Source organism: Euleptes europaea, chromosome 2 (genome assembly GCF_029931775.1).
Source record: "Euleptes europaea isolate rEulEur1 chromosome 2, rEulEur1.hap1, whole genome shotgun sequence".
Taxonomy (NCBI): domain Eukaryota; kingdom Metazoa; phylum Chordata; class Lepidosauria; order Squamata; family Sphaerodactylidae; genus Euleptes; species Euleptes europaea.
Genome location: NC_079313.1, coordinates 86,611,512 through 86,639,082, shown reverse-complemented (window position 1 = coordinate 86,639,082; position 27,571 = coordinate 86,611,512). Strand labels below are relative to the sequence as shown.

At 41.5% G+C, this 27,571-nt stretch overlaps 2 protein-coding genes across 2 annotated transcripts; both read right to left on the bottom strand.

Moving 5' to 3' along the window:
* Positions 1-208: 208 nt before the first annotated feature.
* On the bottom strand, positions 209-3,239 carry LOC130473300 (60S ribosomal protein L10a-like). The gene is made up of 5 exons (XM_056844822.1): positions 3,106-3,239; positions 2,856-2,936; positions 2,361-2,509; positions 1,186-1,358; positions 209-405 (listed from the first exon to the last, which is right to left on the bottom strand). The coding sequence occupies exons 1-5, from the start codon at positions 3,237-3,239 to the stop codon at positions 235-237; spliced, it is 708 nt and encodes a 235-aa protein (XP_056700800.1). The 3' UTR covers positions 209-234.
* Positions 3,240-10,442: 7,203 nt separating this feature from the next.
* On the bottom strand, positions 10,443-21,426 carry FANCE (FA complementation group E). The gene is made up of 10 exons (XM_056844635.1): positions 21,189-21,426; positions 19,087-19,759; positions 17,982-18,026; positions 17,678-17,737; positions 17,272-17,415; positions 15,447-15,570; positions 14,190-14,265; positions 12,522-12,588; positions 11,989-12,114; positions 10,443-10,581 (listed from the first exon to the last, which is right to left on the bottom strand). The coding sequence occupies exons 1-10, from the start codon at positions 21,410-21,412 to the stop codon at positions 10,477-10,479; spliced, it is 1,644 nt and encodes a 547-aa protein (XP_056700613.1). The 5' UTR covers positions 21,413-21,426; the 3' UTR covers positions 10,443-10,476.
* Positions 21,427-27,571: the final 6,145 nt, after the last annotated feature.

Here is a 27,571-nt window from a genome sequence, read left to right as displayed (position 1 = left end):
TCCCTTAGGAGAAGGATTACAGAGACAGAGAGGAGGGGCAGAAAACTAATAAATGGGTTTTGGAATGTATTTTCAGAATAACAGAACATCTGTTTAAGAATTTGCATTGTACAGATACAGAGAGGCTCAGGCATAAAGAAGATTAATTCAGATAAACCCTATATAAAACTCAAAGCTGCACAGATTGAACAAAGCAAAACTAAGTCTGTAAACCAAGTACTCAGTATTTTATTATTAGTAAAGCCTCTGGGGCTTCCCCATGGTGCTCTTGATATACAAGGCACGTACATTTTGCCAGTTTTTCTTGAGCAATGACACAAGGAAATTGATAGCCAAGTGAATGTTGTACACTAATTCATCTTCTGCCATTTTCACATGGCCAACACCTACAGCCAGGCAGAGCACCTGAGAAGAGAAAGTTGCATACTTATTTAATCTAGTTTTTTAACATTACAAATGATCACAAATACTAATATATCAACTTATCTGTTATATCATCAAGGGAAGATGAAGTAGCTGATTCCGGACAGGCAAGTCAATGGTTCCACTCTTTTGTTGCATAGGTACAGCATTTCTCAAACTGGGGCCCATGAAACCCTCAGGGTTCTTTGCAAGGATCAAGGTTGAGCCTTTCTCACACCCATCTGGCTAACATGAAAACAAATTTTTCTATGCTTTCTAGGAATGAGAGGAAAGACTATCTGCCTCAAGATATAGAATTGGAAAGGCAGCGTCTTGCTATCTCTGGTGCAAAATCCTTTTCAATCGAGGGATGACATTGATTTGAACATGAGTTCTGAGTTTCAGAATAAGCTACCCTCTGAGAATCAACCTTGAAGATAATACAATACAATACACTCTACTTAAACTTGCTTTCAAAGTGCAGCTGATGTGGTCCTCGCTGTATCGTTCAAAGGACAGAGCCCTCCATGGGGCACATGTCATGTCCATGCCATGCACTTTGAAAGGGATGTCCAGCACGTGGTGTACATCGCTGAGGGAGGAGGGAGGACTTGGAGGTTCATGAAAATTTCAAAATCAAAATGGGGGTTCCTGGGTTTCTAGTATTCTACACAGAATACATATAGATCACTGATGGTTCTCTCAAGGAACTCCTGTAGTCAAGGCTAGTATGATATAAATATTTTATGCAAGTACCATCACCAGAATCTTTATCAAATTTACCTTTTTCATCTGAAACTTGATAGTGGACTTGACCTCATCAACTTTGGCCACCATGTTCTCATTGTGAGTGAGAAGAGAAGGAAACTTGCCAGCTTTGTTCAGGCCTGGTCCCAGGATTCGAGGAATCTGCTTGATCAGGGACTCTGAGGCCAAGAAAGCATCATACTTCTTTGCTGCAGAAAATAATCACAAGTGTTTTTATACACATTGCTACATTCCTCAGCCTAGGGCAGAGCTTAACTGGTTCCATAGAGAAGTTTTCTATTTCTTACTCACAATATGCCAACACTAATAGTATAAAGCAGAGATACCGCACAACTGCAATATGATGTATATTAAGAATTGCTTAAAAAGTCACTATGCAGGAATGAAACATGGAAACTTCAGGATGATGATAACAAGCAGCTATCGTTTATGAAGGTTTTCTCATGACCAACACATGTACACGGAAGTCAGTCAGTCCTAACTTCTTGGCTCATGTACAAGCAGTCAAAATTAAAACCTTAACTTGCAAGCTACATATAAAGGTGAGAACAAAGGTTTGCAAAATTATATGCAGCGCATGTGAACCAAGAAAGGATGTGACTCTTAACATTCTATGTCACCAAATTCTACCTTATATGACAAATTTTTACACTGGCCACTTGGAAGACGTCTTCACAGCTAAAGGGGCCAAAGTGCGAACAGTATTTTTTATAACGTTTTCAAACTCTTAATACATCAGTGGGAATACATAGAATCTGCGAACAGTATTTTTTATAACATTTTCAAACTCTTAATACATCGCTGGGAATACAAGCGCGGTAACAGCCCTTAACTTATATAGAAGCCATGTCTCATGGTACTTCATAATCATTAGATCTTTAAAATGTGTGGCTTCAAGGAAGAATATTGACTTTTTATAATAACTCAACACATGTTTTGGAGGTAGACAACAATTTTAAAATATACTAAATCAGTGTATAATCAAGAACGCATTAAAGTTACCCAATCTATTTAACTATGGTCATTAAAAGCAAGCACATCAAATGGATGAAGACTGCAATTAGTAAGTCTGAAAACTATACTTCTGAGTAAATACGTTTGGAATTAGAATGTTAATTAACTATCAAGCACACTCCCAGAAGCTTTCCCCCCTTATACTGGCACCATAGTCCTTTCCCAACTTTGCTCACCCAGTTTCTTCACTAGTTTCTTGTTCTTATTGAGTTTCTTCAAAGCATCTATGTCCATGTGAGGGATGTCCACTGCTTTGGCCTCATCACAGTGCTGCTGGTCCCCCAGCAAACAGATAGAGAATTTAGGCCGGGGAGCAGACTTGAGCCTGCGAAAGAGGCAAAAAACAAGCACCTGCTAAACATCTGCAGCAATACAAATACCCAAGGAAAATTCAAACCATGACTGGAACCCCTTTCTAGAAACACAGTGTCCATCAGTGTCACCCCCTAAATTATTAATGTGGTTGGTGGGATTCATAAGCATGATTTATCACACTTCCCCAGAGAAGGGGTCCATCTAGCCACGCCCACTTTCAAATGGGGAAGCCTGAACTATCCAGAAAATTCAGCACTCAGTTAAGAAGCTGCACTGGTAGGCATATTACATTCAGGGTATATAATTGGCAGAAAGATGAAGGCCGAAGACTCAGTTGGGTCAGAATAGCGCCAGACCTGACAGTGCCAGAAAAACGCTTGTCCTTCTGTGGGTCATAGTTTTTCAGACTGATCTGCAACTCCACAGTTTCCAAGAACCTGACAAAACAGAGAGAAGTTTTATTTTATTTTGCAGCAAAACCTGAAGTTGAGAAAACAAGTACCACAGGACAAGCAACTGGAAAGAATACAGCATTTGGTGCTCAGCACAAAAACTCTCATTTGTAGTGAACCTCACACAAGCACAAAGATGTCAAAGTAGTCATACTTGCGTGTTTTTGTCTGACTTCCCTGAAGGACTTCTCGTACTGCTTCATAAAGAGTGTCACGAGAAACCTTGCTGCTGTGGATTTGAAGAGCACATACGTTAGTCAGGCAAGTAATTTCCCTATGCAACAGCATACCTGCATGATTTATAATGGATATTTATCAAAGCCTGGTATTTGAAATTATTTTCCCCACAAGCTACAAAGTCACTTTCCTTGAACCTTTATCTCAGCCAGTGAAAAACATTTCTTATAAATTGTAGGCAGCAGCTACAGTGCGTTTTACCCAGAACAAGAGGTATACAGTCACACAGCAAGGGTCTTGTTTTGGTCTATAATAATTTTTTTAGTGCTAAAAAGCAAATAGAATCTAATATGTAGTGGTTTGGGTAACAGACTAGAATCTGAGAGACCTAACTTCAAGTCACCATTCTGCCATGAAACTTGCTGGTATCATTGGGCCAATTACTATCTCTCAAACTAACCTACTTCACAGGGTTGTTGTGAGAACAACACGGCAGAGGAGAGAACAATGTATGCTGCCCTGAGTTCCTTGGAGGAGAGGTGGGATTTAAAAAAGGTATTAAATTTGATATAGAAAACTGCTTTATACAGCGTCAGACTACTGGTTTACCTAGCGGGTTGGTAACTTTGACATGATGACTTCAATACCCTTCTGTTCTCTTGCCCTATATTTAAAAGATCGAATATTTGCCACCAGTCTCTTTTTAAGAAATAGTCAACATGCATTTGCTTCATAGAGCATAATGAAGATATTCACTAGGCAGACATTGTCCTTTAGATGGTTTTCAGACAATGTGAACAGGCTACTTAAGAAACATTTCTTCAATACAGAAGTGTTTGAGAGAAAGGGTTACTGGTATTTTCAGGGCTGCATGTGAGGAAAAGCAGGGCAAGAATATGAGACTACTTATGGCCATTTCAGAAAAAGCAAAGGGAGACTAGTCGTGTTATGCTTCTTTTAGCAATTATAAAGGCCATGTTACATTAAACCAACAGCTTTGATAATGGCTTCCTACATCTAGGATCTCATCCCATATCAGATGTCAACTCATTCCTGTATGACAAAATCTCCGTAGAACCGGAAATACCTTCTCAGTAAACTTTTATTACTCCAAAAGCCATTTTAATCTTTCATTAAGAACATACAAACAACACAAAATACTGTGTCCAGAACTTTGCATCAGAGTGGATGTTTAAAGGGATGGAGAGAGAAAAAGTGATTTTAGTCCATTATCTAAGTCCTTTGTCTACTTTCTGTGTGGAATGCCAGGTGAGCTTGAGGAACTGGTATCAATCTGTACCTCTAACTGCCAGTGGGGGGGGGATGAACCCATTTAGGATTGCAGATGTAAAAAAACCAACTCTTGATCAAATGGCTAACACTTTATGGACAGTGGGTAGCCGTGTTAGTCTGTCTGAAGTAGTAGAAAAGAGCAAGAGTCCAGTAGCACCTTAAAGACTAACAAAAATATTTTCTGGCAAGAAATATTTCCGGAAAATATTTTTGTTAGTCTTTAAGGTGCTACTGGACTCCTGCTCTTTTCTACTACTTTAAGGACAGGTTGTGTAAAAGGTTGAGAGGAGAGGGAAAATGTCAGCAACAGCGAAGATTAATTTTAAATGATGTGCCTGGCTGAATCATTAGAAGTCTAACTGGGTAACATTACTCTGGGTTTTTGGATGGGGGTAATAAACCCCATAAGCACCACGTTTTCTCCACAAAGCCAAAACACATGATAGAAACATCTCAAGCCTCGTTCCACACGCTGAAAAGCTACCTGGGTGGCCAGTCCGGCTCACTCCACAAAACAAGCGGGGGTTAAACCCCGAACTGGAAAGCGCTGGAAGAGCCAGGCTCTAGGGCACTGGTTCCCAACTGGGGGTCCGCAAGAACTACATTAAGGTCCGCGAAACCACGTTATAACCCCATAATAAATTAATATCTTCAAATATTAAAAGTTCTCTATTATAAAAAATATATTCAAATATTATTCTACGTTTAATATTTAACTAACAGTTTTGATCAAAGTGTATTTTCAGATTCTCGGCATTTTTATTTTGAACCTTGGGGTCCCTGCACCGAACAAAAAAGCCCTAGTGGTCCCTGGTCAAAAACAGGTTGGGCACCACGGCTCTAGGGGAAACAAATCCTGAATTCCCAAAACTCTCCCGGGGGGGGGCTTATTGTTGAGTTTTGAGAATCTGGCTGGGGGGAAACGTGCATTGAGAGAGCGGCGACTCCAAAGGCAAAACCTCTCGTGCGTTTTCGCCCAAACAGGCACTCCAGAAGCGGCTGTTGATCCCGGGTCAGAACCGCCCAGCACCGGAGGCCGCCCTGGGCGGAAGCCAGGCTTAAGGAAGGCCTCTCTTCTAGGCCGGCTTTCCACGAGGGGCTCTCGAGACCGCCCCTGCCCCGCGACCACGTAAAGAAACGGATTTCGTGGTTTAAGAAGGAAACACCCCCAAAACCAAACGCGGCGGCTCTCCCTCCGGCCAACAGAACCTACCTCATGTTGGCTCGTCCGCAGCCACCGGAAAAAGAGGGTTCTGTTCCGGTCACGAGGGAAAGGAAGTGCCTAAGCTCGCGAGAACTGTGACGTGTTGTGCTGGGGGGGCTCTGAGAGGAGGAGGAGGAGGAGTCCGGCGGCGGAAGGAAAGGAGATGTACGCAGGGGCCACGCATGCGCGGGGGGTTTTGCCTTGGGTTTGCTGTTCTCCAGATGCAGTTTTTCCCCATCAGAATTCTCAAAACTCTGCATGGGGGTTTGTTGTTGAGCTTTGAGAATCCGGATGGGGAAAATGTGCATCTGGAGAACAGCAAACCCAAGGCAAAACCTCCCCCGTGCATAAATGGCCAAAAATAAGCCCCCCTGCAGAGTTTTGAGAATTCAGATAGGGGAAACGTGCATCTAGAGAGCGGCAAATCCAAGGCAAAACCTTCCACGCATAAACATTTCCCATCTGAATTCTCAAAAACTCTGCATAGGGGCTTGTTGAGCTTTTGAGAATTCGGATGGGGAAAATGTGCATCTGGAGAACTGCAAATCCAAGGCAAAACCTCCCCTGTGCATAAATGGCCAGGGTTAAAAAAAAAAAAAAGTTGAATTTGTGCACTACTAAAATAGGAGAGATTTTAACTAAAGGAAACTGCTGCGAATTACGTGAATTGTAACAGGACAGCTATAGGCAACGATGTTGCGTTAGTTTTGGAGCTCTCAAGTGGGCATGTAGGTGCTCTTGAAATTAAATGTGCATTCTTCCAATGTTTAATATTCACGAGAAATATTCTTTCCATTGCCAAAAAGTAATATAACCTTATCTTGTATGGCCTCTAAATTGCATGCCTTCTACTTACTCTCAGAATAAAAACATAAGACTTTATGCTCCAAACTATGTTAATGAATAAGTTGCTTAGCTTTAGCACTGAGAACAAATTATAAAAAACCCTAAAATTGCACATTTCAACCAACCATATAACGGGAAAGCTGGATACTTTTAAAAATATACACTGACCAGCCTGGTGCAGTGGTTAAATGTGTCTGCCTAGGATCTGGGAGAGACCCAGGTTCAAATCCCCGCTGTGCTTGCAGGATGATCTCAGTCCAGTCACTCGGCCTAACGTACCTCATAGGGTTGTTGTAAGGATGTGAATTGCTTCTGATACTTACAAGAGAAATAATAATCTAGTATTAAACATTAGCATAAAGATCAGATTCAAAATGTGTCTGAAGGTTTCTTTCCCCCCAAGGCCACAAAGGAGCCTATACATTCAACATAAACCATCTTCTATCATATTTAATTTGAAAAAATAAAGGATAAATTTTTAGTGAACCAGAAGTGAAATGTTCAGACATTAAACTTAGTCTAACAGTGGCTGTTACCGCACTTGTATTCCCAGCAATATATTAAGAGTTTGAAAACGTTATAAAAAATACTGTTCGCACTTTGTTTGGCCCCTTTAGCTGTGAAGACATCTTCCAAGCATTTATAAGCCCTGGTATCCAAAAACCCTTTTAAAGCGATGTTTTTTATAACATTTTCAAACACTTAATACATCGCTGGGAATATAAAGTGTGGTAACCCCCAGTGTTATCCTCAGCAGTCTTATACCCTAGGTCAATTGAAGTCTATGGTCTTATAGAAGGGCGTAACTCTGCTTAGGTTGGTACTGACACTACTGTTAAATGACAAGCTCAGTCACTCTCATACTACTGGTATAAAAATGAAATAAAATTGTATACTATAACCTGGCCTAAAAGACTAAAAGAAAATAGATTCCTTTGAAATGTGGTGTTGGAGGAGAGTGTTATGGATTCCATGGACTGCCAAAAAAACAAATCAGTGGGTTATAGATCAAATCAAGCCTGAACTGACCCTAGAAGCTAAAATGACTAAACTGAGGCTGTCGTATTTTGGTCACGTCATGAGACAAGAGTCACTGGAAAAGACCGTCATGATAGGAAAAGTTGAGGGCAGCAGGAAAAGAGGAAGACCCAACAAGAGATGGATTGACTCAATAAAGGAAGCCACAGCCTTCAATTTGCAAGATCTGAGCAAGGCTGTCAAAGATAGGACATTTTGGAGGAATTTCATTCATAGGGTCGCCATGAGTCGGAAGCGACTTGACGGCACTTAACACACAAAAGACTAAAACGGGTCAGAAAACGATACTACATTTCAATACAGCAGTATCTTATCTCTTATTGGACTTCAGTAAGGAATAGCTTGATCCTACAGAGGATTACTATTTCTTGATGACACGGTAGAACCATCCTCTAGTTAAGCAAATGGCTCTGTTGTGGATATGTAACATATAAGTGCATCAGAACACATGCCACCTCACCAAGGCAAACTGTTATCCAAGGGCTATTTCAGATCAAGAAAACAGTGCAGGCTAAAACAACCTTTGCCAGACATTGGAAACAAAAATCGATTCCAAAGATAGAGGAATGGCTGGTTAAAGTTAAAGAAATATATGCTTTAATTAAGCTAACAACGTATCAGAAAAATAGAGATACAATAAGTTTAGATGAGTTATTGTCACAAACTATAAATAAAATAGAGAATTTTATAAATAAGGGCAAGAAAGGGGAATGTGTTGTGCTCAGTCAGGACAGGATGATGAATATGATGACAAAGAAATAAGCTGTAACAGGATTCCTGTTATTTTATTGTGTATATAGATATATTGTATTTTAAATCATGAAGATTGTTATTTTTCGGCTTCTTTTAGTTGCTTTTATTGTTATTGTTGTTCTCCAATAAATTTTTATTTAAAGAAAAAAGAAAGAAAACAGTGCAGGGGGGAGATCTCAGGCTCCTCTTTTCAGTAGTCTGATCCAAATCTCCTTGGGCATTGTGGAAAGTAGGACTGTTGACTCTGGGTTGGGTGTGGGGAGGGGATCCTGGGGATGGCTGGGTTTGGGGACCTTAACAGGGTATAAAGCCATAGATTCCACCCTCCAAAGCAGCCATTTTCTCCAGGGGGACTGATCTTTTTCATCCAGACATCAGTTGTAATTCCGGGAGATCTTCAGGTCCCACCTGGAGGTTGGCAACCCTAGTGGAAAGGCAGTATATAAATATTTAAAATGAATAAGGTCCAGTCCAGAAGCATCCGAGAAGTACAGAACAAAACATGCCTCTCCACCAGCCTGGATACATCTCTGGAGAAAACATAACATGAAGCTAGCCCCTAATGAGTTAGCAATTGAGAATAAACAAGTTTCAGCTAAAGAAATCATGCTAGGGTCTGAGAGCACTGGCCCCTTGTACTGGTTAACTTTCAAACAGGAGTTTCTTCTACTTAAGTTGTTAGTAGTGATTTAGACCCCTTCTGTGAACCCACCAAAATTTGTAATTTCCCAGTCATGGTCCATGGTCCATCATGCAACTGGGCCATAGTTTCCTGCCTAGAGGCTGCTGAAGACATGGAGGCAGATAAAGGTAGGTTGGCTGGCGGATGGGAGAGAAAGAAGGGAGATGCTTATGGGGGCTTTCAGGAAAGGGAAACAGGAAAATGAGATGCCCTGCAGAAATTCTGGCGGACCCTCACTTTTCTATTTCTCATGTCTTGACTGTGTGTAACCAGTCCTTTTCTGATCAATATGGGACCTTGTTTATTTATCATTTTATTATTATATTTCATTGGTTTTATGTATTGCTGTGTGTACCAGTGATGTGAAAATCTTCCTTAGTTGAATTGACCAGCACCATCTTAATTCCCCCCCCAATGATTTAAAGTTTGTTCACCTTTGAGCAAAGCTAAGTAGAAAAGCAAATGGCATCCACAAGGCTGTATTAGAAGAGTTCTTAGACATAATGTTGGGAGCTGATAAGGGGGTGCTGGACATCCCTGTTTCCTTATATGGAAGGCAAAGAAAAGTATTAGGCTGCTTAGCTACTCTGCTCTTCACAATGTGTTAGTGCATCATGAATAATGCTTATTGGTTAAATTGAACCTTCTCAGGTTGTGTAAGCTGTGATATGTTTAGTAGTATAAAACTTTGTAACTATGCAGAAGAAAGTGGGAAGAAGTCTTTCCAAACCTTTATAGGTTGTCAGGGAACTTTTTTCTGACTTGAGTCAAATAAAGGAGCTTTGAAATATACCAAAGTTTTTTTTTCTTGAAACCTCATTTGGGACCCTACAAATTCCCCATCACAAGCCCTGAAAGATAACACCACTAGGGGGGCATTTAGATGTAACATGCCTTGATTTTTGATGGTCACATAATGATGTTTAAAAGCTTCAAGTCTTTCAAGCCGCACCACTGGGATACTACTGATATTCAAATTATCCCTTTTATTACTCTTTTCCTTGTCTGGGTGTCTATCCTGATAGGCTTTTAGTTTCATGCAGCAAGCTGCAGTGGACTTGAGCTTTCTGGGATAGTTCTCACTATGAAAGGAAGGGGGTAGGCAGCTGTCTGCTATTCTGCCTCTACACACTTTACCAAGTAGAAAGCATCACATCTGCTGTTCTGACCCCTTTTCCACAATCAGTTGATGTTAGCACAATCCTTCTTTATATGCATATCCATCATTTCCAGCACACCTTGGAGGAAGATGAGCTCAAAGTAAACATAAAATCATGTTTAAAATACATCCTAGATTACAGCAATCCAAGAAAATATTAACATCTGGTTTGAGCCATAAAAATACTAAAAGTCCTCCAGGTAGCACTTTTATTAGGGCATACAGGTCCAAGAGGCAAGTCAAAGGTCCAAAAGATACAGGTCACATTTGATTCCTCAGCCTCTGAAAGTGTTTATGCCTCACAGTCACCAGCACTGAAGAAGAGGGCTGTCTTCTTGTATTCCCAACACAGGAAAGGCATTCAAGTTGTTTCTCATCTGAAAGTCACTCGTTTTAGTGCAATTTGGAGAGATTTCTTTAAAATTGTTTCATTGAGGTCCAGAACACCAGATAAGCGATACTGGTGTACCGATGTAATCTAAACAGGAAAACAGAACGTAAGCTATTTAACTCCTGCTTGCCCAACTACAACCCTTGGTCGCTGATACCTAATCTGGTTTTAGTGCTGCAGCATACATAAAACTTGAAGGTCAAAGACTTCTTCTTTTTAACAATAAGCACTCTATTACATTTTCTCTTCTCATGCATGGTGCTATTTTGTCAATTCCGATATACTTTCGGGACAGTGAGTTGTTGTTGTTAAGCATATTTAAAGATTCTTTACTGCATTTTTTAAATTTAAAAAGTATGTATAAACTGATCAAGCTAAAAAAAATCACTATATCTTATATCATCAACCTATCTGGGTCAGCTCTACCTTACTGATCTCCCCAACAAAGCTGGTGACTCAGTTTTAATATTCAGTAGGGACACAACATAAAGACACATACATACACATAGCAGTATGATATGGTAAAACCAATTCTTGGCAAGTGTGCCTAAGGATGTCAAGGTTTTATATTCGGAGCTAGGAAGCACCTGCATCATGCCATAGATATTATCAGGAACTGAGAATGCTCAGTGCTTCCAGTGATAATTAGGGCCTCAATTTAAAAAATAATCCCACTTTCACATAATGTGATAAATGAAGAGAACACCATAGCATGTTATCAGTGATGAAACAAACCACTGAGATAGAAGGGTTCCATGGAGGCATACAAAGATGTGATGGACAGGTCCAGTTCCGCCTATCTCTGCAAGCAGTCAAGGAGAGCTGGCAGAATGTTGGGAGGAAGGCTGGCAGATGGAGCCATTAGTTCAATTTAAAGTCACTGAAAATAAGACCTAGAGCGGTGTAGATGTGAGAGAGGGAGTGACAATATGGCAAATAGGCTTGGAAGCATGAACAGTTATAGTTCAAAAGTTCAAGCAATAAGAAAAACTGTATATGTCTTCATGAATCACTCCGATATAGTTTGTAACCTCAATAAAAGTGAACTCCTTATTATTATTCTAGCTGACTGAATGAGTGTTGTCTGAGGGAAAGGCAGACACACACACACACACAAACCTATAAAATCTCAGTTTATATATATGTTAGGATATGAATAAATGGTGGCAGTGCGCGATTGAAGCAGCATTTGAGTCCCTACCCCAGTAGCTCTGTGAAGTGTCTGAGAGAGGGGTGGTTAATAAAGGGGACTGGGCTGCCCTGTCTGGTAGTGTTTCTGGGAATGAGAGAGGGGACCTGGTGTGTGAATAGGTCAAGGCTTTCTATCTATTTAAAAGAGACAAGACAAGCGGCAAACTGTGGCTGCCTGACCTACTTCTATCCCTGAACCTGTGTGACAAAGGCTATGGTGAGTAGTAGTGTCTGTGAGCATGGGATCACCAACGAATTGTTACCAGGCCCCCCTCTTTCAAAGGTGCTGTTACAATTACTCACACTGCTTTGGTATTTGGTCAACAGAGAGAGCACCAGCTTTGCATAATGCATTGACTTGGCCAACTTTTGAGCCATCTGGCAAACATTTGAGACCAACAAGTTGAAGAGCTCAGCAGACAACTCCACCTGGCAATAGAAGTAAACAAAAGAGGTTAGGAAGAGTTACCTTAAACGCTCCAGGGTTCATTCCAGTTGCTCAAATAGTGCAAGCTAAACTGGCAAATAGTCAAATTAGCACTAGGTCAAGAAAATGGTACTCAAAAAAAGGCCTCACTGGACATAGGAGGGAGACCACAATTCAGACTATAACTAGTTTTGTACTGCTTTATGAAGTTGCTGGGCTTGAGACATTACATCTTCAGCAAGGGTCTAATTATGCTATCAGAGGAAGTGGCAAAAAAGTGCTGTTACTATATCTGATGACACACAAGTTTTGGAAAAACAAGCTTTTTAGTATCAGTTGACTATCCATCCAACCAATACATTTCATTGATTATTGAAGCAAAGGAAGACTTATGTGTATACACACCCACCTGTCTTTCCAGCAATGAATGCACAACTGTGAGGAGATCTTCTGACCATGGCATTTCTACAATCTGGCTGTGGAATATAATAGCAGCAGTGGGGGGGGGGATGGTACAGAGAGGATCAAAATTATGTTAGGGACAGACTTCCTTCCAGTCACCCATACCTACATAGAATCATAGAGTTGGAAGGGACCACCAGGGTCATCCAGTCCAACCCCCTGCACAATGCAGGAAATTAATAATCACCTCCCCCCTACATCCCCAGTGACCCCAACCCTCCCCCTGCCATGCAGGATCCCACAATCAAAGCACTCCTGGCCATCTAGCCTCTGCTTAAAGACCTCCAAAGACGGGGACTCCACCACCCTCTGAGGTAGCACATTCCACCGTCGAACAGCCCTCACCGTCAAAAGTTCTTCCTAATGTTTAGGTGGAATCGCTTTTCTATTAGTTTAAATCCATTACTCCGTGTCCTAGTCTCTGGAGCAACAGAGAACAAGCTAGTTCCCTCATCAACATGACATCCCTTCAAATATTTAAACATGGCTATCATGTCACCTCTTAACCTTCTCTTCTCCAGACTGAACAAACCCAGCTCCTTAAGTCTCTCCTCATAGGGCATGGATTCCAGACCTTGGACCATTCTGCCCACCCTCCTCTGGACACGCTCCAACTTGTCAACATCCTTCTTAAATTGTGGAGCCCCAAACTGGACACAGTATTCCAAGTGAGGTCTGACCAATGCAGAATACAGTGGTAGTATTACTTCCCTTGATCTAGACACAATACTCCTATTGATGCAGCCCAGAATTGCATTGGCCTTCTTAGCCGCCATATCACACTGTTGATTCATGTTCAGTTTGTGGTCCACTAAGACTCCCAGATCTCTTTCACATGTACTGTTATCAAGCCAACTCTCTCCCATCCTGTACCTGTGCCTTATTTTGTTTCTGCCTAGGTGAAGTACTTTACACTTCTCCCTATTGAAATCCATTTTATTGCTTATGGCCCAGCTCTCGTCTATAGAGGTCATTCTGAACTCTGACCCTACCCTCCAGGGTATTAACTACCCCTCCTAACTTGGTGTCATCTGCAAATTTGATTAGCATGTTCTCTATTCCATCATCCAAGTCATTTATAAAAATATTAAATAGTACTGGTCCAAGGACAGACCCCTGTGGTACGTGATTTATGAATACCAATACTGAAGGAGCTTCAAGGACCCTTTCTATGGACAAATGGTTACAGAAGATGCAAGAAACATTAATAACACAGCATTTCAAAGTAAAACAAAGTACATAGACTCAGTTTCTAGAAGTGTCAATTTTTTAATACATTGTTTTGAAATAAAAGGTGGAGAAGAGGTTATGAAAATTATTTGTTCATTTTTTACAGAGTTCTGATACAGGTATAATAGCATAAAAGTAACAATAAAGATAAAATTTAACTGAAAGGAATTACATGGAGGAGGTCATGACTCAGGCTGTAATTTACATTTATAAGGAGTCACAGAAAGCTTCCCACAATTCAGAATGTCAAAAGGAAGCAACTGAGATCCCAAAATAGCCGGTCACCAGTTAAGCTGCAAGCCTATCAAATCTGTAAAATATTGCTGGCCAAATATATTTTTATGCAATTTCTATATTACGTTTAATTTTATACATAAATATTTACCTGAATACCAGTCTCACATATTCAGCCTCCAAACACTCCTCAATTATCTTGCACAAAAGTCTCATTTGCTCAAGGCCTGAAAAAGCAAAAACAAGAAATATCAAATATGCATCCAATAAAAGGACATACAAGGACATTACTACTAGAAAAACAATAACTCAGAGAAATTCTTATGTGGTCACTTCTTTAACTGAACCGCAAAGGTGGTATATTGACTTTCCCCCTTTATTGTCCCAACTAGTTTCTTTTTAAAAAGAGGAGCTGAAGTCCCAGTTCACAGAAGCCGCACACCCTGATCCAGAATCCCTGCCTGCTAAGTCCCAGGGTCAAAACTTGATGGCTTCCTAATGGCTGCCAAGAAGATGCCACCGCCACATTAGTCATTTAAAAATGCTGCAAGGGCCTCATTCTGATGATCCCCCTACATGCCTTTTCAAGTGCCAAAACATCCATGGCAGCCAAAATGCGGGGGGGGGGGGGCAAGAATGCCTCAGCCAGAGTGGTATAGTGGTTAAGAGCGGCAGACTCTAATCTGGAGAACTGGGCTTGATTCCCTACTCCTCCACATGAAGCCAGCTGGGTGACCTTGGGCCAGTCAGATCTCTCAGAACTCAGCCCCACCTACCTCACAAGGTGTCTGTTGTGGGGGGGGGGGGAAGGGAAGGCAATGGTAAGCCGCTTTGAGATTCCTTAAGGTAGAGAAAAGTGGAGTATAAAAACCAATTCTTCTTCTTCGCTGCCCGTACAGCATTTAAAATGACTTTAAAATGGTAGCAGCATCCTCCTGGTGGCCACAGGGACACCATCACATCTAGTTTGGCCCCAGGATTTGTATGGTTGTGGTTAGTATTTGGATGGGAGACCTCCAGGGAACACCAGGGTTGCTGTGCAGAGGAAGGCACTGGCAAACCACCTCTGTTAGTCTCTTGCCATGAAAACCCCAAAAGGGGTTGCCATAAGTCGGCTACGACTTGACGGCACTTTATACAGTTATTTGGTAAAAGAAAGCTTTCTGCACATGCCCCAAGACACTCTATTATTAAAACTATATATATCCTTCAGATATTAAATAGCTTCTGGGACTGAGACAATGCAGTCAAATGTACTGAAAGTGGAACCTAGATATTAAAGACTTTAGTTAAAGCCCTACCTCTGCTAATGGCGAATTGTGTGACATATTATAGTTACAGTAATTAAAGTGATAAATGATAACACATACAAGAGAAGGAAATCTGTTAGCAAAATTAAAGAACTTGCCCTTCCCTGGAGCCTGCATAATTGAAGGAATCAAGGTGCAACAAACTGGGCGAGCATATTTCGAGCAGAACATCATCAGGGCCATTGTGAGAGGCCATGAGGCTGGCTCAGCCAGCCCGAGAACCTGTAGGCCAGAAACAGCAGAAAGAGAATATTGCATGATACATTGTCAGGTATCTTGCATACCAAGTCCTGTGACCCAAGCACCACATTCCTAAAAATGAACTTTTGACCATCAATATGAAAAGCTGTTTTTTTCTTTGCAAATATAAAACTGTGGGAAACAGTAATCAGAAGGCACAACAGTTCATGTACTTATATTATGGCATGATAACTTAAGGGTAGGGACTGGCAAGCCTCAGAAGTATAATTCCCTGATCAATCTGAGTGATGTTTTATTCCTGTTTTAATCCAAATAACTACCTATCCTCTGCTATCCTCTGCTACCGCTGCTATACTATCATTATAAATATCAATCATGGTTATTTAGGCAGCTATCCTACCACTCTGCTCAGCAATGTTTGAAGCCTTCCTCCAAATCAAGTGGCTCATCCACCAGAAGAAAGGCTTCCAAATTTTGCACAGCAAATTAGGTAGGATACATGTCACACAGAGAACTCTTGATCAGCCCAGTAACAACCACCAGCCCTTACATCTGGCTGAGATCATTTACTTGGCTCTGGGTTGGGGGGAAGGCAAGGCCAGTTTTGTGACAAAGGTGAAGGGGCAAACTAAAGCAATAAAGGAACACTGGAAAAGAGATACCTTCTAGTGTTAGTTCCAGGCAGCACCGGTCTACAAAAATCTATCAGGGTTGCAGGTTTGTAAGGTTTGATCATATTTTAGGTCATAAGCATTAAGTTACTGAAATATATGTATTATGTATCATTTTCAAAAGTAGTAAAGGTATTATGTTACATTTTTAACAAAACCTTACAGTGTACCCTCTGAGGTTGCATAAAGGATTTATTCAGTTTTAAATTGATTTTTATGGATATAGCAACCAATCTGCAATACTTATTTAATAATTAATTTAAATAACAAATAGACATTTTGTTTTAATTCAGTGATTTGGATTGGCCTTTTTCTTAGTGATTTAAATTAAGGTGATCTATCCTGCCCAAGGTCACTCAGAGGGTTTCATGGCACAGTGGGGATTTAAATCCCAGTTCAGTATTGTAACCACTATGTTATACCAATTCTTACTGTTTCCTGTTATATGGGAGATGCACATAACAGTGTCCCAAAAGCTGTTTTAAAAATGAAAACCAGCTATGGAAGGCTGTAATAAGGAGTAGAGGAACAGGGGTGGGAAGAGGGGAGGACTCCTCTTTCGTATTCCCTCTGATCATTTTTAATCAAAAATTACTCCCTCCCCAATACAAATACCCATATATTTTCCGCCATGGGTATAAAAGCTACAGAAGTGAGAAAGAGAGAGGGGAACGGGTTAAGGAGAATATTACATACATACATCTCCTATGTACTGCAATATCTATTTTGGTCCTCACATCACCAAATAAAAGTTGTCATTCTTTCTCAGTAATACCGGTATGACTTAGGATGAAATAAAACATGTAAACTTCATGTAATAGGAACTTGAGGAAATTCATAGTCCCTATTAAAGCAAGAGATCAAACTAGATAAGGAGATTTTTTAAAAGATCTTTTATGTTAGTAAGCCTGGAAGCCTTCACCATCGAAATGACTGGAGAAAGTTCTGCATCCATAAGGTTACATTATACCAACAACAAACCTCAGGGGTTTCTGCCGAAGTGGAGGATGTTTGTTTTTTTACTGCTAAGGTTCAGATGCTCCATACGTACCCGAGGTAGAAAGAGCTTTCCAGCAAGTATCGCTGCATAACTATAGCTAAGATCAGGTGACAGCGCTACCAACCATGTACAGAACTGCAGAAGCTCATTCTCTGGGCATTCCGAGAGCTGCAGTAATGAGCAGAGACCTTCCAGCTAAAGGAAAGAAAAAGGAAAGACATTACCAAAAGTGATCCATTTTCTAAACATCACCACTACCTATCACCAATACCAAATCAGTTAAAAAAGGGTACCAGGCTTAGCTGAAATTTGTTTAATTAAGGGCCCAAGGTCTGGTAATGTGCATACTTTCTTAGGAGTAAGCCCTACCGAATTCAGTAAGACTTTCAAGTAAACTTGTACAAATCGGGCTGTACATTTCCTACATGCAAATAAATGTGTTTTTAATTTCACTAACCTGGCTTGGAGTACATTCATTCAGAACCTGAAGCTCAGGAGGGACAGTCCCATCAGAATGCTAAAGGAAGGGATCAGAAAAGTTCAGAGGCTGCATACAGTGAAAGAGGTGATCACAAAATTGACCAAAGAACAAATGCATTTTAATGGGAGTTTTATGCCATTTAAAATTTGAACTAGTTTGAGTGCTTCTAATGGCAGGGTACAAATATGACCCTGCCATTAGAAGCACTAAAAAAAAACCCTGAACAGAACTTCCTTTAAGGGCATCTCTCCACAGTAGAAAAGCAATAATAAATACTTACATCGCACTGCATCACCAAAAGTTCCTTAAGTTTTGGGACATGTTCCTTAAAAACAAGGAGTGGGGGAGAACAGTTACATGAGGCCAGGGCTATAATCCTCAAACCACTTTGAAACAAGCAGTCTGAAGAAAAGCAGTCTGTAAAAAATAAAGAAGTATTTTAACATTTTGTCGAAGGCTTTCACGGTCAGAGTTCATTGGTTCTCGTAGGTTATCCGGGCTGTGTAACCTAGGAGAACCAAAGTATTTTAACATTTCAAATTGACACTGAGATGGCCTACGGTTAAGTTTCCAGCATAGGAAGAAGGAAAAGGCAGATTAAAAACTCAGCAGGAAGGACGTTATGCCCTTGGAGAATTCACCTGCTTAAATGCATCTAATCCTGGCAAGCTACACAGATCCCAACCAAAGCTAGTGATGGTTCTTTACTCATGGATAAAGATTGAGCCAGTGATAGTTGTGATTGTTTGACTCAAGGTGTACTATTGGTTAAGAGCTTGCCTACGCCACAGCATATTTTATATATCTTCCCCCAATTTTCAGCATTTTGGACACCTCATGTGTCATATTGTTTATCATAGCTAGAAAGATCTCAGGTGTCATCATCGCCACTTTGGGGTCAGGAAGCAATTGTCCTCCAGGCCAGATTGGCCAGGGATCCTGGAGGGTTGTTTTTTTTTTTTTTTTTTTGCCATCTTCTGGGTACGGAGTAGGGGTCACTGGGTGTGTGTGGGGGGGAATGTAGTTGTGAATTTCCTGCATTGTGCAGGGGGTTGGACTAGATGACCAGGTGGTCCCTTCTAACTATGATTCTATGAAAATGTGAACTCTTATTTTTCAGCCCTGCTATTTCCATGCCAAACTAAAGCACAGGACCTTTTTCTTCCACAGTCTGCTCTTCCTACCACTTCCCTAAAACTTCTGTCCTACAGATGTTCCAGTGGATTACTTATTCCAAAGGGCTCCAATACTGTCTAGTGGTCATTAACAGAGGAGAAAGGAAGCCTTTTGGGCCTTACTGGCAAGGAACACTATATTCCATGTACTTACGCTGCCAATTCACTAAGAAAAGAAAGAATTCAGAGAATCTAAAAGTTTGTTAATACCTTGATATAATCAGGGACCTCTGCTGCAGTGTCCATTTCGGAACCCTGACTAGCCCCTCTCATTTCTACGGTTTCCTCCTTTTGAGAACTTGGATAGGTGTTGTTGATTTGACTGTGAACATCTTCATTTACAGAAGAATTCATTGTGAGTTCATTTCCTGTTCCAGCTGCACCAACTCCCTTCTGCACAGCATGTGGTTCTAAATGTTCTGAATCTGATTCATCAACTTCCAGTCGAGCCCTCTTTCTCTGCCTCTCATTTTCAGGGCTTATGGGTTCCTTGCTTACTTTCTTGTTTTTCCTAATCTGAGATGCAGAGGCAGGAGCAATTTCATTCACAGCCAAGCAGGGATCTGTCTGTTTAACATACCAGCTTAATTTTCTTCCTAAACAAGGATTGTTGCTATGAGGGGCCATAACCTTCTGACACAGATCTTTCAGTTGTTGCTGGCAAGCATCTGTTAGTAGGACTGGAGTCAAGGAGCTCTTCTCCTGCACCTCCACTTGTAGTAAATCCTTCAATCTCTGCACCCAGAGGTCTGAGCTGGGTTCCTGCTTGGAGGTCTCAAGCAGACGGACAAGCAAGTCTTTTGGCACTACAGACTTTACCATAAGTAGCAGAGAAAAGAGATTTCTTCGGCACAAGACTGGAAGCAGCAGCAATAACGGTTTTCTGAAAGGATAACATGGAAGAAGGAAAGCAGGAGTAAGTCTACTCAGTTCCACCAAGGTAAGGAGCTGACTCTATAACACGATGAACAACCCTTTATGTAACTTGTAACATACCTCAGAACTACATACTATAAGAACCGCAGGACTGCTGCCTGAAACAGTATTCTTATGTCAACTAGTCCCCTTTCTATGACCTGTAGTAATTTACTCTAGGTTCTGAAGGTGTGTTTCCCCTTCACACACACATCATTAGCTACTAATGATAGGCCGATGGTGGTGGGTGGAAAATCCACATCATCATGATATCACAACAGATTTTATATGAACGTATGAAGCTGCCTGATACTGCACTATCTACCCCAGGGTTATAACTGGCAGCTCTCCAAGGTCTCAAGCAGAGATCTTTCCCAGCCCTGCAACCCTTTCCAATTGGAGATGCTAGGGATTGAACCTAAAGCCTTCTATGTGCAGATGTGTCCTCTACTACTCCACTACAGCCCTTTCCCCTAACGTTACTATACATTGCAATAGAGAACTCAATACTATACATTGCAATAGAGAACTGCCTTTTCAGCAGCCATCCTGTGTTTTCCATAATGTGTTTTTGTCCTCCAAGGCCTCTTAACTGCACAACAGCACAAAAGATAGAGTCTGGCTAAGGTTATCAACAATCTTGGAGGAAAATGTCCTATCCTTTTAATGTCCTATCCTTTAGAGGCTTAATGGGGTGATGCTATATACCTCCATGCCATGAAAAGCTTCCATTGCCCATTTCTATACATAGAGCCTCTGTTATAGGGACAAGATATTTTTCTTCAGAGAGCCAGCACGTTGTAGTAGTTAAGAACAGTGGTTTGGAGCGGTGGACTCTGATCTGGAGAACTGGGTTTGATTCCTCTCCTCCACATGAGTAGCGGAGGCTCCTACACATGAAGCCAGCTGGGTGACCTTGGGCTAATCACAGCTCTGTTAGAGCTCTCCCAGCCCCACCTACCTCACAGGGTGTCTGTTGTGGGGAGGAGAAGGGAAGGAGATTGTAAGCCAGTTTGACTCTTCCTTAAGTGGTAGAGAAAGTTGGCTTATAAAAACCAACTTTTCTTCAAGCCTAGAGGTTTCTTTTCAGACCAGGTTACAGACACCGAATTTATAAAATTGTATTCAGGTTACAACTTCCTGATATCCAGAAAGGATACATTCTCAGTAAGTATACAGAAGTATTAATACACAAAAACTCTGCCATCTTTCACAATACCTATAGTCTGCTCAAATGAATAGGGAAGGAACTCAAGGAAATTCTTTCCTCACAACTCCCTATAATTTCACTGGCACATAAGTTGCATTGCAGAATCTGGTTCTTAATAACCAAGTAACACCAGCACATGAAGGCGACTATATTCAAAGCTTTTTAAATGGGGACTGGAGAAACTCACAAGCGGAGGGTCTTCTCGGGTCCTTGGAGCACAGGCTCTAAACAACACAGCTTCTCTGTGAAGTCCTGCCAATCAAAGCCCTGCCTTGGATCTTCCTCAGACTGAGACCGTTGAAGGGTTCGGAAGGCAGACAAGGCACCCTCAGGCCCAGACATCAATGTGCAGAGGAGAAGACGGGAAGACTTATCAAATCGCTGCAGCCAAGGCACTGAAGGACCATCCATGTTGCTAGCGCTGTTGGTCAATTTCAAATGGAAACATGAATACAAAATAAAAATCTCAAATACATTGACTATAGAGTTGGGAAATACCTGAAAATCACCTAGTCTTACACAATGGCTTAAGAGAAGCATCTTTGTTACTTGCCCAGAACACCCAGTATTCCAAAGAGAACCACGGCTCCTATTCCCAGATACTGGCCATGTTTTCTTAGGGATGCAAAAAATGCACCTTGTACATGCTCAAAATCACTTTCTCGTGTATTCCACCAATGAATGCGGACACCAAAAACAGCTTCCAACACCAAATCTTAGCTCCAATAAAGTCCCAATGTCATGGTCTTTTTCCATGTACTTGTTCCTTGTCAAATGTTCAGCAACAGCTGTGTTTTCTCTAATTAAAATGAAACACTCTTCCTAGAGAGATCAGTGTTGACTGAAATATTAAGGAAACTAAAAGCCTTTCCAGATGCTGTGATTTACATGCAAGGAATGCACAGTCAGTAACAAATCAATGAGAAATTGTTTCTTCTGCATGTATTTTAATTGCAGAGATATCAATGTATCAACAATCAAGGTGTTTCAGGTATCACAGCTGGTTTACTGAGGAGATAGCTACTGTGCCAGTATCACAAGCTCATATTGCATGGTGCATGTGCAGAAACACCCAGTGTTTCAATTACTGTGACTGCTCTCTGTCCATGGATAGGAGCCCTGATGCAGAATGATAGCTGGCAGAAGGGAAGGAGTTGGAGATATTAATCAAGCTCTGGGCACAGAGCTCTCAAGCTATTCGTTATGCTAATGTCTTACTACCCCATCCCCTGCTAGGAAGTCACACCTAGAACCATAAAGCTGGGAAGACTAAAGTGATAGAAAAACTCTTCCTTTGGCACAGGAAGTCCATCCCAAGGGGATGGGGGAGTGCTCTTCTTCCATTTTGAGCAGCTCTTCAGATGAGCCCAAGCCATAATGAACTAAGCTTTTACCAAGAAACTCCATCTTGTCTAGAAGGCAGAGGAGTCTCAACCTGAAGACTCAAGGTAATGATGAGCTCTTACTGTAACTTCAAGTAAACATTACCTGTCCTAAATCAGACATCATTTAGGAAGTACCTAGAGAAGGGTATTAAAAGCATTAATAGAACATGTATTCTTGTATTCATTTATTTACCTTTCTTATATTTTGAACTCTCTAAGTCTGGAAACTCAACAAATCTATTTGGTCTAGCTATCTGAAGTATGGTACTAGGGAACAGCAGCACAGAAGCTCTCCACCCCTGGAGCACAATAGCTCTAAAGTACAAGGTTGGGATAGACTGCCCCTGTGTTTGCTTGTAGAAGGGTAGTGCTGAAGGAAGATGCTAAAAATAATTTCCAAGGCTGTTGAGTTTTTTAATTGTACAGTCACAGGAGACAGCAAAGTTACTTGTAGGATAGCAGGAGGCACAGCTACTAGGCAGGGCCTCTAAATGGCAACACAAATATGGAGCATTAGATGCATGACTCCATCTGGCAGGAGGTACTCCTAAGAGTCATTGGTGGAAGCTGGTGTTTATCCAACTTGTAACAAGCACCCTTGGGGAGTGAGGGGAAGGGGTGCATCACCAAGCAGAGACTTAAGGCCACTGCAGGATTCTTCTAACCTCCCGGGAGTCTGTTCAGAAAGAACAGGGAAGGGTCTGTGAGACTGTTCCTTACAGTGCCACTGATATTTCAATGTGCTGGTTCCAGGGCCAGCTGGACATTTTTGGATCGGATAATTTCTTTTCTCTTTCCCTTACTGCTCTGTTCATTCATGCCATTATGGTTTGAATAAGAATGAGACCTTTTCAAGCAGACAGAGTTGGGATCCAGTGCCAAACCAAGACAGGAGTCAGGGTCCAGAATAGGAGCAGAAAAATCCAGAAATAAGCGGGCAAAGCACCAAAAGCACAAAAAAGAAGGCAAGCGCTGAGAGCCAACCAACAAGAATGCTGTACAAGCAATCTACTCCTCCATAAGCAAGTGCTAGTAGGCTAGGCCAGCTGTTCCTTATTCAGTTGAGCATAATCACAGCCACCTCTTTATACTGTGAAATATAAACACTCACAAACTGGAAGGCAAGTCCTAGCAAGTGATGGACCAAGACTTTTCTTCTCAAAGCAATGTGAAGGGGCCAGCCTAACTGTATTGCTGTAAATACACAGATGTAAGAAAGAACCAGCCTGACAGTTTCTTGGTAGGCTTGATTTCCTACGAACAAGTTCCAACATATCCTATTATTTTTAACTTTTTGTAAGTGGTCACTTGAAGTATTTGAACGGCGTTAGGGCTCCATTATGTTGTATTTCATTGATAAATACTAAAATTGTGATGGTTCTGACAGCTTTTACTCAAGAATTGTAAGCACATTTCAGTCAGTCTTAGTTCCAGTGGATAAGTGCCGAGTGGCTGTGACCACCATCTGCAACAGGAGGATATCAACACTGAACTCCAGTGCACTGCTATCATTAGCCACTCTGTCTCACTCCTCATCCATCGCTCAATGTTTGGATCACAACACTGGGCTACAGAGGAAAGTTGTTGTATGCAACTTTCTCTCAGCACTAGCTAGCAATAAGAAAAGAGCACTGGTATCTTATACCGCTCTCATATGCTAATATCTCAGCTGTAACTTCCAATTCCTAAACCTTTAATACAGGGATAACAAGTATGGATTGCGTTTGCATTTACAGATTAATTTTAAAGTATTAAACAAGATTTGTTTTTAAAAAATCACAGGAAATAAGACTTGAGTAAGAAAATGTCTTTGTTTGGGTGTTATGGAAGAAATGCTTGAGGTTGCATTTACCTCAAAGGCAGGGAGAAAAAAAAGTACATCAAAAGTAACCAGGAAATTTGACTTTCATGCAATAGATTTGCCAATTTAATATCTTCTTTGGGTTTTTTAAACTGTGGGTCAATGGCAACTTTCAACTTCTACCAGAAGTCGATAGTGTATGCCATTCTAGAGTTGTTGCTTTCTTCTCTTACCTCTGTGTCAAAGTGGTTGTACAGCGAAGGGGTGGGATTTACTTCAAACACACTGCAGGTAACGCCTCCGGGGACCGAGACAGGACTGAGCACTCGAACCAGGGAAGCGACTGATCAGAGAAACGACCTGTCAAGCGAATCTCCTTTACAACCCTGAGAAACAGGGTGGGACCGACAAAGCCAATGGGGAACTGCAACAATGGGCTCAGAACTCTGCAATGGCCTTCCTGCTGTGAGGCCTGGGTCCGGATCCAAGCCTCAGAGCGAGCACAGACGAGAAGAGGGGTTTTTCCCGATTGGCGCCTAACCAATATCATTCACAAGTTTCATTCACAATATCGAGTTTCATTCACAGCGCAACTGAAAGGCATGAAAGGGCTGCATCCCTGCACACGTGGGAGTCAGTCCCACTGAATTCATTGGGACTTGCTAGTAACCATGGTTGCAGTCCTATGCAGACTAAGCGGGGGGGGGGGGAGCGTAGATAAAGTGAGCTCTACTGCCTGTTACTTCTGAGTAAACACCCAGGAAGAAAATAGATTCCTTTGAAATGTGGTGTTGGAGGAGAGTGTTACGGATACCATGGACTGCAAAAAAAAACAAATCAGTGGGTTATAGATCAAATCAAGCCTGGACTGACCCTAGAAGCTAAAATGACTAAACTGCGGCTGTCGTATTTTGGTCACATCATGAGACGACAAGAGTCACTGGAAAAGACCGTCATGCTAGGAAAAGCTGAGGGCAGCAGGAAAAGAGGAAGACCCAACAAGAGATGGATGGACTCCATAAAGGAAGCCAGAGCCCTCAGTTTGCAAGATCTGAGCAAGGCTGTCAAAGACAGGTCATTTTGGAGGACTTTCATTCATAGGGTCGCCATGAGTCGGAAGCGACTTGACGGCACTTCATTTCATTAACCTTTATTGGCATACCAAAAGACAGAGATAAAAAACAACAACAATATACCTCCAAAGGGCAATACATATAAGTTACAAGTCGGGTTAATAAAACTTTTCTTGTTCTTTAAGAACTCCTGTAACTTGACGGCACTTAACACACACACACACTCACAAACACCCAGTGGTTTGGGCTGCAGCCCCCATGCTGACTGGCTTGAATAGGGGTTATTTCTGAAAAGGCGCGCAAAAAAGACGCGCAGGCATTACCTCCTCCCTTGAACCGAACTAACTTGGCAGCATGACGCAGCAGCCCCGCCAGTCGGCCTCCTCCCGCGTTTGGCTCTGCTGCTGCGACAACCATCCGCTCCGGTAGAAGGGGGGGCGGTCCAGAAGACGTCACGCACACGCAACACCCTTTCTGACCAATGAAGAGCTCCGCGCAACTTCAACTGGGAAACCGCGAAAAAGTGACGCCTGACTTCCGGGTTAGGAGAGAGGCGCCGTTGAGTTCTCTAGCACCTCCTATTAAGTGTATTTAAGATTGCAGTCTTCGTTTTTGAAGAATAATTACATTAGCCATAGATACTCGGCTGCCACTATAGCAGGACCTAAGAGTGCTAGTGGTACACCAGTGGTTCTCAAACTTTTTTGCTCCATTCTCCTATTTCACCATTATTCAGAATATATTTCCCCCTTCCCAAGATAGTCTAACTCATTCCAAATAATATGCATATTTGCTGAATAGTGGTCCCAATTCCCCCCAACCCCGGAACCCTAAAATTCCTCCCCGGGGAGGCAATTCCTCCCTTGTTGAGAACCCATGCGGTACACATTACAAGAGGTTAAAAGCAGATGGGAGCGAAGCCAATAAACTTATAGCAATATCACAAGTGTATTAACCTAGAAGGAAACACTACTTCCAACAAAGTTGCTATGTTCGAGCCATGTCTCAAGACGCTAATGAGACAATGAGGTCTAGGATTGTTCTGAAGTGGGCTGAATAGCCAGGCTATAAATTCGACTACAGTTGGGGAAAGATGCGATACCAATAAACGTGGTAGTACAGCTTTTCAGCAGAATCCCCCAGAAAACTTGATAAGAGCACTGAGGTACAGACAACTCACCCCTTAGGAATGATGAAATGTTTCAGATCCTCAGAGGAAAGGGAGTGAAGTGTTGACAGAGATTTAAAGAGACAAAAGGGTTAAAGGAGAAGTAAGGATAGTTGGCCTATGCCGCACTATATGTTTATAATGTTAGAAGCTGTCAAGCTAAGATGGATCTGGAAAAGTTGGTGCTAATATTAGTTTTTAAAAAATTATATCCTACCTTTTGAATTAACAGATTGGGAAAGTAATCTCAGCAGGTCTGCTCGATGGAGCGTACACCTAGGAAAGTGTTCTGAGGTGTATACTGTCCAGGGGCTTACTAGAAACCTGTGATATGGTTAACCCTGGATATAAAATCGATGGAAGGGTGTTGTTTCAGGAGGATAACTAGATGGGTAGGCCTGTTAGTCTGCAAATTAAAACCAGAGTCCAATGGAACCTTAGACTTACAAATTTGATTGCAGCATAAGCTTTCATGACTCAACGCTCACTTGAAGTGAGCACTCTGCTTAAAACAAATGCAAGTTGACAAGGCAAGTGAAAAATAATTTGAGGACCACATAGCTAAGAATTTTAAGACAAACCATAATATCTGACTTTTAAAAGCAGGAAATCACCTACTGTCATGGTTGGATAGCTGACAACAAACTATGACAGGATAATAATGGGAAGATTACAGAGAAGCTGGATTTTTTGCATGACTCTTCACTGTGAAGATATGACATCTTACCTGAGCAACTAATACAAACAGATGCTAACAAGATGGATTTCTAAGACTAATTGATATTAAAAGTCAGTCACTGGGTCCAGATGGCATGTAATATAAAGAACTTAAATAACTGATATTCCAACAAATTTATTCAAATCACAAACATTGAATCCCTTGCCAGGGGACTGAAAAGTAGCTACCAAGTTTTTTAAAAAGTGAATCATTGTGAAATCCATTGCAGTTACTCCAGTCCAAACCCACTGCTTTGAGGGAGGGACTATGGCTCAGTGGAAGAGCATCTGTTTAGCATGCGGAAAGCACCAGGTTCAATCCAAGGCATCCCCAGTAAAAAGGGTCAAGTAGGAGATAATGGGGAAGACCTCTGCCTGAGACCCTGGAAAGCCTCTGCCAGTGTGAGTAGACAATATTGCCCTTGA